This window comes from Lepus europaeus, chromosome 4 (genome assembly GCF_033115175.1).
Source record: "Lepus europaeus isolate LE1 chromosome 4, mLepTim1.pri, whole genome shotgun sequence".
NCBI classification, from domain to species: domain Eukaryota; kingdom Metazoa; phylum Chordata; class Mammalia; order Lagomorpha; family Leporidae; genus Lepus; species Lepus europaeus.
In genome coordinates, this window is record NC_084830.1 from 56,543,990 (window position 1) to 56,559,874 (window position 15,885).

General features: G+C 37.6%; 1 protein-coding gene across 1 annotated transcript in view; it reads left to right on the plus strand.

Annotated features, from left to right (window-relative positions):
• CNGB3 (cyclic nucleotide gated channel subunit beta 3) overlaps window positions 1–15,885 on the plus strand; it is a 168,321-nt gene that overhangs the window by 30,565 nt on the left and 121,871 nt on the right. Inside the window, exon 3 of the mRNA XM_062189513.1 lies at window positions 582–708. Coding sequence (XP_062045497.1) covers window positions 582–708 — 127 coding nt within the window. The remainder of the gene's footprint in view (window positions 1–581; window positions 709–15,885) is intronic.

Genomic DNA, 15,885 nt, shown 5'->3' on the forward strand with positions numbered 1-15,885 from the left:
GATTATAAATTAAGTTAAAAATGTTATTGAAAAAATTAAAAGGCAAAAAGAAAGAAAGGAAGGAGGAAAGGAAGGAGGGAAATATCATTATATTCTTAGATTTATAACTGTGAACTCCATGAATTCTGTTCTCTTTAAATTAATAAGAAAACAATAAAAAATGCAGATTCCAAAATAATGTCAATAACATCATTTCCGCCTATTTTACTTTTCTGAATTTTATCATGCATCAATTTCAGACATGATTTTGAATACTTTCACACAACTGAAAATGCTTTTTGAGTGATGAAATTTTATTCTCAGTGATGAAATCTTATTCTTGCTAGTATAAAAAAAATACACCCTATGAACTTTTACTATGTAATACATAAACTTTAATACAATTTTCATTGGCTGGAAAGTGTCCACAGGTTATCTCCTCCTGCGTAAGGTCCTCTATCTTTGTGCAGAATTCTGGGGGAAGCATTCCCTAGAAGACTATTCTAGAAGACAAAGTGGCAACTCCATAGCCTGTTCTCAAATATAACTGTGTCGAAGAGTGGCATGAGTTCTTCTATCTATGTGTTATTTTCTTTTGATAGAAAAATTCTCTGAGAAAAAATCCTTCAAAGATATCACTGCCAACTCTGACTCTCCAACTCCAGCAGAACCAGCCAGAACAGTGCCAGCTCAGGCGGAAATAAAGACTGGGAAAGACAGCCCAACCAGGTGAGAACTTACACATAACATGCCTTAGAGATATTGCTCAGTCTGCACTAAAAAATTCAAACATCTATTTCCCCCTTTCATTGAACACAGGAGATCTACATTGCTACATAATACAGGAGAACTGGACCAGAACTACAGAGTTGGTTCTCTCCAGTTTCATTGTGACTTTCTGATCAGGCTTGTCCCTAACCAAGAGCTCTAGATCTCTAACCAAACGCTAAGTCATGCCAACAAAAACATTTCAGTCACATGTCGGAGTCATGTGTCATGTCAGCCTACATCTTTACCAAGCATGAGGTTTCTTTTAAAAAAATTAAAGAACTTTTTCAGGTACAAAGCAATAGCTATTCCAATTCTGTAAGTGTCTTATTGTTCCAGACAATTGATTACAATTTTCTTCCATCTACTAAAAAAAGTGTGGCATAATAACCATGCTAATTATGGAAATGGGTAATCTTTATGCTGCTGGATGAATACCATTTTATAAATACTTTCCATAAAATGATTGGAAAATCACAAAAAAGATGGCAATATAAATGTGATTCAGTGAATCTACAATAAAACCCAATTAGGAGTCCTTTCATTTTACTGCTTCTTGTCATGGTTTTACATTCTTGCTGACCCAATTTGAGTTGCTTACCTAGAGTTGATTGTGATAGACTTATTTAACAAGAAAAGCATAATATACTTAATTAACAGGCAAGAAGATTTTTTATTTTAAAAGAGGTTGAGATTACCTATTCCCCCATCCCTCCTTCTCTGTCGCTCCTCTCCTGTATTAAGCCATCAGCTATCAGTAGGAATTATCATAATTATCTAGTACTCAGGGTATTGCTAATTGAACAATAAGTATCAAAAAGAAAGAGCACATTTTCAAAAAACACAAATTTGGTTGTATGAAAATAAATACAAATTAACTCAAACACACACACACAAATGCTATTTGACACAAATAAAACCTAACATGTTACTCAGGCTTAGAGATATTTAAATTCTGAGGTAAAGTCTAAAATCTTACAAGATAGGAGTTGTTTATATTACTTATATAACTGTTGGTGTTTACAGAATGATTTGCGGTCCAATTAGTGGGTCATCATTATCTTCACTCATAGATAAGCCAACAAGGCACAGAGAGGTTAATTAGTTTGCCTATAGTAATAGGGTCAGCTCAGATAAGATTAGGCTGAAAAAGACTTAAATTCCTGAGTGGAATTTTTTGCTCCCTCAACCTATATACTTCTTTTTAATCAACAGCTTAAACTTCTGAACTAATTTTGCTTTCCAGCATTTACTTTAATACATTTAATTTTTTGCAGTAACCGTGGTCACAAATAGATTTTTTTTAAGGATTGAAGTCATAGCTGACATATTAAGGGGTATATTCCTCTTGACACATATCTGTTACTAGTATTGGACTTTTGCTCTTCTAAAATGTGAAAATGGAAGCCTTCTTATTACTCAGAAACTGAGTCAATCAGTATGGCCCAAAAACATGGAACTACCTTGACCCAGAAAGTAAGGACCTGCCTTGTCTCTACTTTGTCCTTTCCCAACAGACAATTCCTCAGCTTCCTTCCACGTCTCTGTTCCAATCATACCTGTCCTATTTCAATCTGTTGTCATTATCATGTTTCTTCCTATCATAGGCTTTTACATATACCACTTTCTTTTCTTGTTCTAGTATTTCCCTTCCTGATGGCCCAATTAGCTCCTCTTCATTCCCTGCCCTTCCTAACTATATCATAAGAGCCCTTTCATGCAATTATCACTGTTGAGAGTCAGAGGATTTCCTGATTAAGGCCCATCAGTCTCATCCTTTGAATTGTAGGCCTTAGCATGACAGGGCCATGTCTGATTTTATTGAAGAATGCTATCCCCAGCACCTAGGACAATGTTTGGCACATGGTAAACATAGCACAAATGAAGTTATGGATGAAACTAAATGCAGTGAATTTGTTTCTCTAGAACTTCTAGATATTCCAAACTGTGCAACTTCTTCAGGAGCAGAGAATGAGATACAAATGACTCCCCAGGACTTCCCACTCTTTTTCATAATCTTTATAAGAGCAAGAAAGATCAAGATAAAGCTCACAGGAAAACAATTGGAGGGTTCAAAGCTCTCTCTCTTTTTTTACTTTTCTTACACATATTTTCATCACTACCACTATCATGAGAGGCAAAATTGCTTACATCCAGAAAAAAAAATATTTTTTGATGTCTTCCCAACAGCTCTTTCTGCAATGTAACATGAATTATTGATAAACTAAGCATACCTTAGTTATCCTAAAGCTCCTGCTTTCTTATCAGATTTTTTACAGGATTAGGTGAAAATCAGCTACACCGTAGGAACAACTTAAAAGGGTCACTGAAAGTCCCAGCGTCACTTTGGCTGAAGTTAATGGGAATCCTAATGCATCAATGCCACGCTGGACTTAGCAAAGTTCTGTTTCCATTTCATGGGTAAAATTGGTACCTATCTAGAACCTTAGAGAGCAGAGCTTGATCTTTGTTTTTGGCTTATTTATTTATTTATTTGGAATGTAGGAAGACAGAAAGAACCAGTTGGTTCACCCCCCAAAGGCCTGAAACAGGTAGGGTTGGGCCAGGACAAAGCCAGATGGCAGGAACTAAATCTGGGTCTCGCACACAGGTGGACAGCAATCCAGCTTACTGGAGTGCACATCAGCATGAAGGTGGTCTGGAGTAGAGCTGGAACTTAACCCCTGTTATTCCAATATGGGATGTGGGCATACCAAGTGGCATCTTAAATGCTGTGCCAAATGCCATCCCCAAGAGAGCCACAATTTTATACATTAGAAAACAGCAAAGATAAAATCATTCCTTACTTAAATTGTTATTTCACAGTGCTCTCAAGGAGTAAATATTGTTTTGGAATTTGAGGTTATTTTTAAAAATCTGTATCTTTAACCTTGGGCAAGGTCATGTGTTGGTGGGTATTTTTCCTCTATTTTATTTTTTAAATCTTTTGATTGACATGTACACCTTTATGGGACATAGTGAGCTATTTCCACACATGAATACAGTGTCATCTGATTAAATCGTACAAGGTCAGGCTTTAAAAAGCTCTTTCTCTTAGAGAAACTTAATTTGATTGCAGGCACTAAATATAAGCACAATATGAGTGACTGGGTCTCACCTCAATTTTTTTAAATTTGGAAAATGTTTTGTCTTTATTAATAAATGAACAATGTATTAATAAATAAAAGTTAAAAGTAGGTTTATTATTCTAAGCACATTTACCTTATCCCCTGCCCTAAGTCCTGGGCTGAAGAGGGATAAATGTTTATGAGTTAATCAAGAGGTATTGAGGAGAATGCACACTATGGATTTTTCTGTTGCTGTATGAGAAGTGCAATGTGATAAAGATTGCACCTGTAGCTCCTGTCATGTTCAGAAGATGGACAGAGATAAACATCAAGAATAGCATAGACTCAGGGTTCTCCAGAGAAACAGGATCAATAGAATATATTCATATACAGAGGAAGAAGTTTATTATGAGGAATGACTCATAAGACTCTGGAATATAAAAAGTACTGAAATTTCAGTTAGCCAGCTGGAGACCCACAAGAGCAAATAGAGTAATTCCAGCCCAAGTCTGAGATCTGAAAGAGCCAATGGCATAAGTTCTGGCTCCAAAGCTGGCATGCTTGAGACTCCAAGAGTAAATGCTCCAGTTTGAGTATAAAGACAGGAAAACACCAGTGTCCAAAGCCAAAATGTCAGGCTCAAAGAGTCCCCGCTTACTAGGGAGGATCAGCCTTGTTGTTCTACTCAGGCCTTCTACTGATGGGATAAGGCCCACCCATATTGGCAAAGGCACTCTGCTTTGCTCAGTCGACTGGTTCAAATGTTATCCTCATCCAAAACATTCTCAAAAAGAATCCCAGAAAAGTGCCAAATATCTGGGCACCCCGTGTCCGAGTTAAGAGGACACACATCTTCATCACCACATCACCTCGCCTGGCTTTTCTGATGTGAAAGTGTAGTGTCTCCTCACCTTCCCCATTGTCCTGCCTCGCTGAACCCACCCAGAACCAGAACTCTAGTATAGATCCTCTATGTTCTGGATCACACAGAAGAATGATTTTTTTCATCTTTCTACAAAGTCAATATTAACTATTGAAAAAACTGAATACCTAGTTTATAGAGTGTTCACTTGTGTCATGGCAACCATTGTTTTTAAGAATAAAAGAATATGTATTTAAATATAATATGTCTAATTATATCCAGTTAGCTATTCGTGTAAGCACAAAATGATATAGGTAAAGTTAAATTATCATCACAAAAATGAAGTTCATAAAACAAAATCTGTATTTTTTATTCATCCCTCAATAAGATTCTAAATACAGCTAAAAACTAAATCCTACCCACAGCAATAACACTTATCTCAAATACTTGTTAGCCCAGGAAGATTCTTCAAGACATCCAAGTATATTATATGTCCACATTTCTGACTGAAGTCCATTTGTATTAAACTAGCTTCCTTTCTCTCCTTTTTGTATTCTTTCACAACATTTTCTAAATTGACCATCTGGGAAAAGAAATTCTTTACAAATATCCTCTCTCCCAAAAACAACCAATTCATCATCTTGTCAGATAAGTCACTGAACTCCAAAAGACATGGGGCTCACCCCCTGAAAGTCCCATTGATGCCACTTGTCCTTTACAAAGAAAAACGTCTTATTTCTGGTATTCTGAATCAGCACATCCTTATTTTTTAATATAAAAAATTATATTCTGATGGACATAATCAATAGCAACCGAAAGAAGATGCATTTTGCCTGGAATCATTAAATAGCTACGTCTGGAAAAAGAGACAGAGCTGAATGACTAATAGATTAAGTAGTTAAATGATGAACAAGCAGGTTGGTAAAACGGTCAGTGCCCATGACTGGGGTTTGCTGCAAGAGTGACTTTTACAGAAGAGTATATGGCTTTTCATCACCATTATAACCCTTAGTGTGGAAAAGGAAGGTTGATTCTATGAATAGTCTTCCTTGTTCATAATAGCAATCAGTCTCTATTTGGGTGGTTTTTAAAATAGGAAATCATTTCACAGCAGGAACAATGAGAGCAGAATAGAATTCAGGATCCTATCAGCACTCATAAACACTGATGTTTATTGTCTTGTAGCTAGAAGAAGCAGGGATCACTGTAGTAAAAATGCTTAAAAATCCATATGTGACTTTAGAGTAGAAATAGAAAGAAATGCCAGCTATCAAGTTTATAAAAGTAAAATGCAACTTCTCCTTCAATAATTTATAAGCTTGTAAAAAAGAATAAAAAAGGAAACTAACTCTACATTTGCCTATTTCCATGATGTATAATAAAAATGATGCACTATTAAATTTAGCTCCAGATTAAAATTTCCCACTATGGTAAGCAACTCTTTTGTAATTAAGCATTGCAAACACTTTGAACAACAGATTGTCAATTCCTTTTTAATAATGATTACTAGCTTCTATTTCCAACACTATGATAGACTGAATGTTTGTAGAAAAGTCTCTGGGGCAAATGTCATTTAACATGCTAGATAAAACATAAAACCAGAACCAGCATTGTGATGTAACAGGTTAAGCCACTGCCTGCAATGCTGGCATCCCATGCGGGCGCCAGTTGGAGTTTCGGATGCTCCATTCCCAAACCACCTCCCTGCTAATGTGCCTGAGAAAGCAGCAGAGGAAGGCCCAGACAAAATGATAGATGAGGTTGACTGCAATTCTGTTAATTACAAAATGAAGTTGGTAATTTCATGCTCTTAGTCTGGGAGATTTAAAGATTCTTCTCTTTATGAGCAGATCAAGCATTTTAAAAAGCCATTAATGATACAGTATATTTGAACACCACAATTAGCAGGTTCAACCTAAAGGACATTTAGAGAACTATTAGATCCTAAAGACCACTCAGTTATTTCAAGCTTACGTAGAACATAAGCAAAATTAACCATATACTGTGCCTGAGGTGCACTGTGAAATTTCCCCAATAGCTCTTTAAAAACCCATATGGTCTGAGGTCTACCATAAAAGATACTAACTTAATTGTGTGGAGTGAACTGTATGCATGAGTACACCTTAAAAGCTTCTCAAATGATTATGCTATCGATCTACATGAAGAACCATGTCTCTAGAACATAAAGTAGCTCTCAATAAATGTTAAAGGTTTCATGGAATATTGAATGTTTTCCAACCACTATGCAATTAAGTTAAAAGTTATAAAAAAATGGGGCTGGCGCTGTGGCGTAGTGGGTAAGGCCACCGCCTGAAGTGCCGGCATCCCATATGGGTGCTGCTTCAAGTCTCAGCTGCTCCGCTTCCAATCCAGCTCTCCGTTATGGCCTGGGAGGGCAGTGGAGGATGGGCCAGGTCTTTGGGCCCCTGCACTCGCATGGGAGACCCAGAGAAATCTCCTGGCTCCTGGCTTCAGATTGGCGCATCTCTGGCTGTTGTGGCCAACTGGGGAGTGAATCAGCGGTTGGAAGACTTTCTCCTTCTGCCTCCGCCTGTCTGTGACTCTGCCTTTCAAATAAATAAATAAAATATTTTTTTAAAAAAAGTTATAAAAAACTAAAATTTTTAAAAATCACATAATTTAAAATTTTAAAGTCAGAGTTATACAGGGAAGGAGGGGCAGAGTGAGAGAGAGAAAGAATGAACTTAAATTTCTACTGTTTTTCTTTTGATATAGAAAGAAGACAATTTGTACATTGTTTTATGGCATTCAAACTCTGACTTTCAAAAACTAGGTCTTTTTGTGCATCTTGCACAGTTAAGGGAGCCGTCTAGGGAATTTCAATAAGTACAAAATGGAATTAAAACACAAGTTTATTTTGGTGCCAACATTTTTAAATCCATGCATAGCTTTCTCAAAGTATGCATTTCCCATTAACTTTCTGAAGCAACATTATGTAATGATGGATTCAATATTTTTGAAAATTACATAAGTGAACAAATGAAGATTTCTATGAAACAGGCAGGTAAAATCCATGAATAAATAATACTGGGGGGAGGGTGGCATTGTAGTGTAGCAGGTAAAGCCACCACTTGTAACCCCAGCATTCCACATGGGCATCAGGTTCAAGTCTCGGCTGCTACATTTCCAATCTAGCTCCCTACTGATGGACTGGTAAGATGCAGCAGAGGATAGCCCAAGTGCTTGGGCCCCTGCTATCCATATGGGAGACCAGGAAGATGCTCCTGGACCCCAGCTTTGGCCTGGCCCAGCTCTGGCCATTGCAACAATTTGGAGAGTGAACCCAGCGGATGGAGGATTCTCTCTCTCTTTTCTCTCTCTCTCTCTCTCTGTCTCTCTCTCTCTCTTTCTCTCTCTCTCCCCCTCTTTAACTGTGACTTTCAAATGAGTAAATGAATCTTTAAAGAAAAAAAAGGAACATTGATGATATGAAAACAATAGAACAAGTCTCATAAAAAAAGAAAGGAAGTAGAATTAAATATTGAGATGAAGTTGAATGAACTTCTTCCTTCACAAAGAGCCAGTCTCACTGAGAATTGTCATGTGCAAAAGGAGTTCCAGTAAAGCCACATCCTCTGATTTTTTTAAGAAATCTTACCACCTAGAAGTCCATATTTTGAAATACTACCAAAATTAGCTGAAATTCTTTTAAATATAGACCAAAGATCACCAGCTGACTATCTCTACCTTAAAAGAACAGGTGAGTTGAGTTCTAAACGAGTTAACTGTCCAATAATTCTATTAAAAATTAGAGATGTGGTCTATGGAGAAAACATCCATTAATTTTGTTCCAAAAATAAAGTATTTATAAAAGATAGAATAAAGATGGTAAGAACCTTTTCTGTGTTTTAAATAATTATTACTTTTCTTTACAGTTTATTTTTATTGTTTCTTTTAGGGTTTAGGTATATACACAGAGTAATATATATATATATATATATTTATAGTAAATTTTTTAGAGATTTATATTTCATATGTTTTTATCTGGCATGATTTAATAAGCAGTCTTCCTGGTAATAGAATGCTTTGTAGCCAACAAATTTAATGCATTAATAATAATCCAAATACGAGTCAATAGCAAGGACCTAGAAAAGAGATTTGGTTGATTCTACTGGAGATTTAGTAGATTGATGGAAGCTGAAAGATCTTATAAAAAATGGGTAAAGTGGAAGTTTTCCAATGTCTGGGAGATTAGAGAACTACTGAATTTCTTAAAATTGTCAACCTCTTGGTAGGAGAAGCAGGAAACAAGATGGAAATGAGACAGAAGGGTAGAGATGGGGAGGATATGATGGGGGATACTTCTCTACCCAGTGACAACAGCAGACAAAGGAGTGAAGTCAAGCAGGAAAGAGAACAAGAGATTTCCACCTACTGAGAGAGAATTTCAGGCACAGGAAACAGCAAAACTAATACACTGATTTACAGTATATAGTATTTCAAAAAGCAATAAAAATTCCATGTGGGTGAATTGAGGGAGGCAACCTCATAAGCAACCTAAAAATAAGCTGATCTATGAAGTTCAAGGTGGGGAATTACAGCTTATATGACATCTTCATATGCTGTCTTCACTTTTGAGCAAGAGAAAGATGTGAACACTCAGCAAGTTATCAAACAGAGCTATGCAGAGCACCTCATTTGCTGGAGTGAGCAATTGCCAGAGGTAGTGTCCATTATATCAAATATTTAGAAGAGTGTGGCACTTAATACATGCAGTTGAAGGTTAATGACATGGTAAATAATATCCTATTCCTAGAATGGGAATCACAAAGTGAAAACATATGCATATATTTTAAGTTTCTAACAAAAATTGTTATGAGTGTAGTTTTAGACTTAAATATTGTTCTTATTTCAAACATAGTGGTTTTTTTTCAAATATGGCTATTTTCTTTTTTTTTTTTTTTGCTTTTTTTCTTTTTTTTTAACTTTTATTTAATGAATATAAATTTCCAAAGTACAGCTTATGGATTACAATGGCTACCCCCTCCCACAACTTCCCTCCCACCTGCAACCCTCCCCTCTCCCGCTCCCTCTCCCCTTCCATTCACATCAAGATTCATTTTCAACTCTTTATATTCAGAAGATCAAATTAGTATATATTAAGTAAAGATTTCAAAAGTTTGCACCCACATAGAAACTAAAGTGAAACATACTGTTTGAGTACTAGTTATAGCATTAAATCAAAATGTACAGCACATTAAGGACAGAGATCCCACATGAGGAGCAAGTGCACAGTGGCTCCTGTTGTTGACCCAACAAATTGACACTCTAGTTTATGGCGCCAGTAACCACCTTAGGCTGTCGTCATGAGTTGCCAAGGCTATGGAAGCCTTCCAAGTTTGCCAACTCTGATCACATTTAGACAAGGTCATAAAAGGCAGGGTGAGGATAGTAACCAATGATCCTAAGAGTGGCATTAACCAGGTCTGAACAATTATACAGCATTAAGTGGGGAAGAGGACCATCAGTACACACAGGTTGGGAGTAGAGCCATTGGTGGTAGAGTAGAGCCATTGGTGGTAGAGTAGAAGTTATGATTACAAAGGAATGAGGCCCAAGTGCACTAGACAGGGTCTAGAACAAAGGACAGAGTCATTGTTAGAGGAGCGAAGAAAGGTGCTGTCTAAGCTACAATTAAGTTTTCTGATTGAGAGGCAAATAGAACCTGATAGAAGGGGCTTGATAATAATCTGGTAAGTTCAGAGGCCCAGACCTATCTATCTCTTCACATGGGGTACATCCTAAGGGAGGTGTGAACCTCCTAGGGGAAGGCACTCTGTTGACTTCCATTACTTAGCTGGCCTGGGAGGAGAGCTGGCCAGGTAAAGGCAGGGGGCATCTCTAACAAGAAATTTACAGTTCTGCCTGCAATGTTGCTGACCCTGCTTGGCCGTCGCCTCAGCTGCAGTGGTCACTTTGGAAGCTGGGCTGAGTGAAGGGCTTTTCAGCTTAGAGCCAATAAGATCTGTGGCTCTGACCTGGGCATCCTTCGACTCCAGGGCAGGTCCATTTCCAGTGATCCAACTCTTGGCAGAGCTGCCAGGGCTCTTCACAAGCTGACTTCTGCTGAAGCCCAGGCTTACCACATTGAAAGCCACTGCAGTGGACTGGCCTGTTGGGTCTCCTTGAGGGCAGATCACTGTACAGATCAGCCATTAATAGGCCTGCCACCCATTGCTTCTGATGCCGAGCTTTCTTTTCCTCCTGGTTTGTGTTAAAGCAGACCAGAGGATGCAAGTCAAGGGAGTGCCCAAGTCACATCTCTAAACTTCGGTGGCCTGAACTACAAGTCTATAGTCACAGGCATGTTCTGTAGTAGTTTTTCTAAGGTAGACAATGCTCATGAGGAAAATTATATTCTCACTTTAAAACTTTCTTTCCCTTTGGTCTGAAAGGGAGGTTTTTTTCTACTTACTGTTTACTTCGCTGATGGCAAAGTGAATCTAGCTATGAGATTATTATTTAAGCTCTTATTTTGGCTATGCTATTACAGAAAAATGTTAGCCATCTCTTTTATAAGGTCTAAAGATTAAATTGTGCGTCCTACAGATTCCTTCATAATAGAATTAGTTTCCTACCTTGAGGAGAATAGAGAAATGAAAGAATAAGTTGGGTTTATAATAGAGAAATGAGGGAGCAAGTCCTAGATCGCTTGCTGACAATAGCAATATTACATGAATACTTAGCAAACCGTTTCAACCATTAGATAACAACTTAAGAAAACATTTACCAGGAGGTCCAATGCCTTCTATAAATTTTAAGAATCATGTATTTGGAAACACCTCTTAAATATCTAACATGGTGTAGTTTGTTTAACCAGTAAACTTAAGTACAACCATATAAAATGTTTTTAGTTTCTTTCTACCAACAAGTTTAAAACATATGATACACAGATTCAGGTCACACGAATTAAAATGTATCTTTGATTAATTTTAGCAGTTTAAATTTATGGACAATCTTATTATAAGCCAATTAAAATAAAATTCTTAATAAAATTTCCCCATATGGACATACAATATGTACACACATATAACATAACAGAATACACCAATATAGCAATTTTAATAATAGCTTTTAAAATCTTTAACTCTTTTTGTAGATTGCCAATTGATTTGAATTGCTTTTTGTTTTTGTTAACCTCAGTTAACCATACTTTCTCTCAGGTGGTACTGTTTATACATTATTGGCTTCATCTGTTTACAGAGCCATCCCAAAGTACTAAATACAATAGAAATGGCTGGAAAAAGTCCATAGGAACCTATAGGAGGACAGCTAAACACAGAACCAACAACGCTTTAGTTTTATGAGCAGCAAATCATATATAACTGTGGATGACAAAAGACTTTAAGTCGCCATGTTTAAAATTATAAACTCATCAGCCAACAAGAGGCACTTGCTTACTTTACAGTATTTTTGAAAGCACCTGTAGGATTTTACAAGTATTTAACCCTTTAGGCCTCTGGGGCTTTCTCATTAAGATCACTATCATGTCTAGTAACACAAGATCATTAGACTTTTTAATTCTCAAACATTTGTATTAATAGCATTTTCCATTATAGAAACTTAAAATTTAGTACCACGTCACATCTTGACAGTACTTCTAATATAATCCAAATAGCCTGATTAGTTGGTGTCTCTAAACGATGAGAGACATAGGTCCTTTGATTTTTTTCAGTTGGGCCCAAACTGGAAAAACCAAAGTCCAAGATTTACTGGAAATTTTACAGTCCAGATTGTTTGGAACTTTGATTATTTGAATGCCTGTCAAGAATGCCAAGAAGGCTCAAAATCCAAAATATCTGGTTGAAATAATATTCCTTAAAATCATGACATAACATAGACCAAATTTGATCATTGTTACAAGGTGATTATTCAAATCTTTGAAAATAAGCACATATTTAAATAACCCATAGTTCTTAATAAAAATTCAGCTGTTTTTGAACAATTAGAATTTAACAGACATCAAGAGAACATAATAGATTACTTTAACACATTGCTTTAATAGTGCAACAGAGTTTAATTCTATGTCAAAGAGAAACTGAGCTTCCTGTGATCTTTTGCTGTGAGGTTTCCTTCCTTTACCTTCTTTCATATTGATGACCATGTTTCTGTGTTTCTGTGTGTAACACATCTTTAGGCATCTTTTGCAGGGCAGGACTAGTGGTAACAAATTCTTTCAATTTCTGTTTGCTATGAAAAGTCTTTATTTCACCTTCATTCACAAATGAGAGCTTTGCAGGATATAATATTCTGGGCTGGCAGTTTTTCTCTCTTAGTACCTGGGCTATGTCTCGCCATTCCCTTCTAGCTTGTAAGGATTCTGATGAGAAGTCTGCTGTGAGTCTAATTGGAGATCCTCTGAGAGTAATCTGACGTTTCTCTCTTGCACATTTTAGAATCTTTTCTTTATGTTTCACTGTGGTGAGTTTGATTACAACATGTCGTGGTGAGGATCTCTTTTGGTCATGTTTATTAGGGGTTCTATAAGCTTCCTGTACTAGGATGTCTCTGTCCTTCTGTAAACCCGGGAATTTCTCTGCAAGTATCTCACTAAAAAGGCCTTCTAATCCTTTCTCCCTCTCCATGCCTTCAGGAACTCCTAGAACCCGAATGTTGGGTTTTTTAATAGTATCCTGTAGATTCCCAACAATATTTTTTAGATTTCTAATTTCCTCTTCTTTTCTTTGGTTTGCCTGTTTCCTTTCCTGTTCTCTGTCTTCTAAGTCCAATATTCTCTCTTCTGCTTCACCCATTCTGTTTTTAAGGCTCTCTAATGTGTTTGTCATTTGATCTATTGAAATCTTCATTTCATTATGATTTCTCATAACTATCACAGTTTCTTGTTCTACTAGTTCTTTCATTTCATTTTGATTCCTCCTTAATATTTCATTTTCACGAGAGAGATTTTCTATCTTGTCCATGAAGGATTTCTGTAGTTCAAGAATTTGTTTTTGAGAACTTCTTAATGTTCTTATCAATTTTTTGAGATCCGCTTCTTGCATTTCCTCTATCTCTTCATCTTCATAAACTTGAATTGGGGTGTCTTTTTCATTTGGGGGCGTCGTAGTGTCTTCCTTGTTCTTGTTACCTCGGTTTTTGCATTTGTTGTTTGGCATGTTGGAGATATTTGGCTTCTTCACTGTGATGTTTTTTCTTGTTATACTTTGATCTATATTAAGTGGACTGTCTGCTTTCGATGGAGCCTCAGAGGCTGGAGATGAGTGTGGCCTTAGAGCTCTGTTTGGTTCCTGAGGGTTGAGGGTGTGCCAAAGGTGACACTCCCAGGTTAGGTGTGGTAAATCTCTCTTTCTTTCATTCTTTTTTTGTTTTGATTCAAAAGGGAAGTAATTCCACACAGCTGAATGGAATTGGAGGTAGTTAGCAGGCGAATGATATACCCACAGGAGCCAGAGATCAGAAGCTCTTTCCCAAGGACCACACAGGGAATCTCTGCTGCCCTCAGTGTGGGCTCCAATTCTCCTGTAGTCTCCCACTGGTTTGCCAAGTTAGATCCTAATCTCCTGTTATTTCACCCCCCCAGAGTCAGGTTTTTCTTCTAGGCTCAGGACCAGTGCAGACCTGAGGTCGCCCTGCTTATGATGTATGTCCAAAATGGCGCCTACTCTTTGTCTTGCTCGCCTTTGAGAGGTGAGCGGAGAGAGAGAAACTCATGTCTGTATCGGTCACTTTTTTTTTTTCCTCTCTCTCTTCTAGTTAGCCTGGTGAATTTTTCCCCACAGGGTTTCAAGCCTCGTTCCCTCTAGTCTCCTCTTTCCGCTTGCCCGCTGGTGTCTCGGGCTATTGAGGTTTGGCTCACCTCGTGTTCCAGCGCTGGTGTGTTGATTCTGCCGCTGGTGTCCCAAACTTGGGCTCCCACACTCTCCACGCAGGTCCACTGTGAATCACTAGTTCCGGAAGAGTTTCCTCTGCTGTTCCTTCCCCTACTCTTCCTTGACCCTGCAGTATCTCCACTTTTATTAAACTGTCTCTTCCCGGACTATCAGTGTGCTCCCTTCCTATTCCGCCATCTTGCCGCTCTCCAAATATGGCTATTTTCACTGAGAGAGGTCTTGACAGATCTTCCTTTATAGAAGGTAATGTTTGCATTTATTTTTGCATTTTTCTAGCATCCCATAGTATTTGTGAAGTCTGTTATATATAATGTGTAAAAACATAAAGCAGAGAGCTTAATTGTCTAACAATGTTGACCCTAATTCTGATGAGACAAGTAATAGCCTAGCCATTAGTTTATGTGCCAACCATCAACTAGGTAAGTCGCTTCTACCTCACCTAATGCTTCATTTCAACATGAGTGTTCATGTGCAACTGTCCACCAGACCCTGACTTGGACAGCCAGCTCACAGAAACAGGAGTGTTTGAGCTCAGCCATGTTCTGGCTATTCACATTGACAGGCAATACAGTAACAACTGTGCTCCTCTATGCTATAGGGAAAAGCAGCAAGGGGAAAGTTGACAATAAAGGAGCAATCAAAAGAAAAGTTCCACAAGCTCCCATCAACAAATGTAACACATTTGTGCCAGTACGTACTTCATCACCTTTCCTCCTATTGCAATAAATGTACACATTCTATGTCTCAGGCCAGCTCCTCAGTTAGTGAGTTAATCCCTTCCTGCCTACTTAAAAACACTTCTCTGGCAACGTTTTCCATTCTCTCCAGTAACACCTATTTATTTTTCTCTCTGTCAAAGCCTAGAAACATGTTGTAGCATTCCCCACATTTAAACAATAGCCCAAAAAAATGTCTCCCTTAGCTCCCTGGGAGCACCCAGCTACTACTCTGTTTCTCTATGCCTTTTTAAAGCCAATTTTGGAAATCAAACACCTATATTCACTTTTTCTGCTTCCTCTCCTTCCTGTTTTCCTAAGCTTTTTTTCAGTCATGATTTTATTATGAAAATTTTTATTGGCATTTGTCCAGTTTCACCAGTCTTCAATGCCCTGTACACCCCCAGAGCCAATGGACAATTTTTGCCTTTGCTTTTCCCACATATAAGCAGCTATTGACAGTTGATCCCTGATTCCTTGAGACACCATCATTATCTAGCTGACCAGATACCACTGTCTTTTATTTTTTTTTTAATTATTGATGTGGTCACTGTAACACTTAATCCTATCTATATGCTCACTTTAACACTTAATATCAGGCCAGCGCCATGGTAGACTAG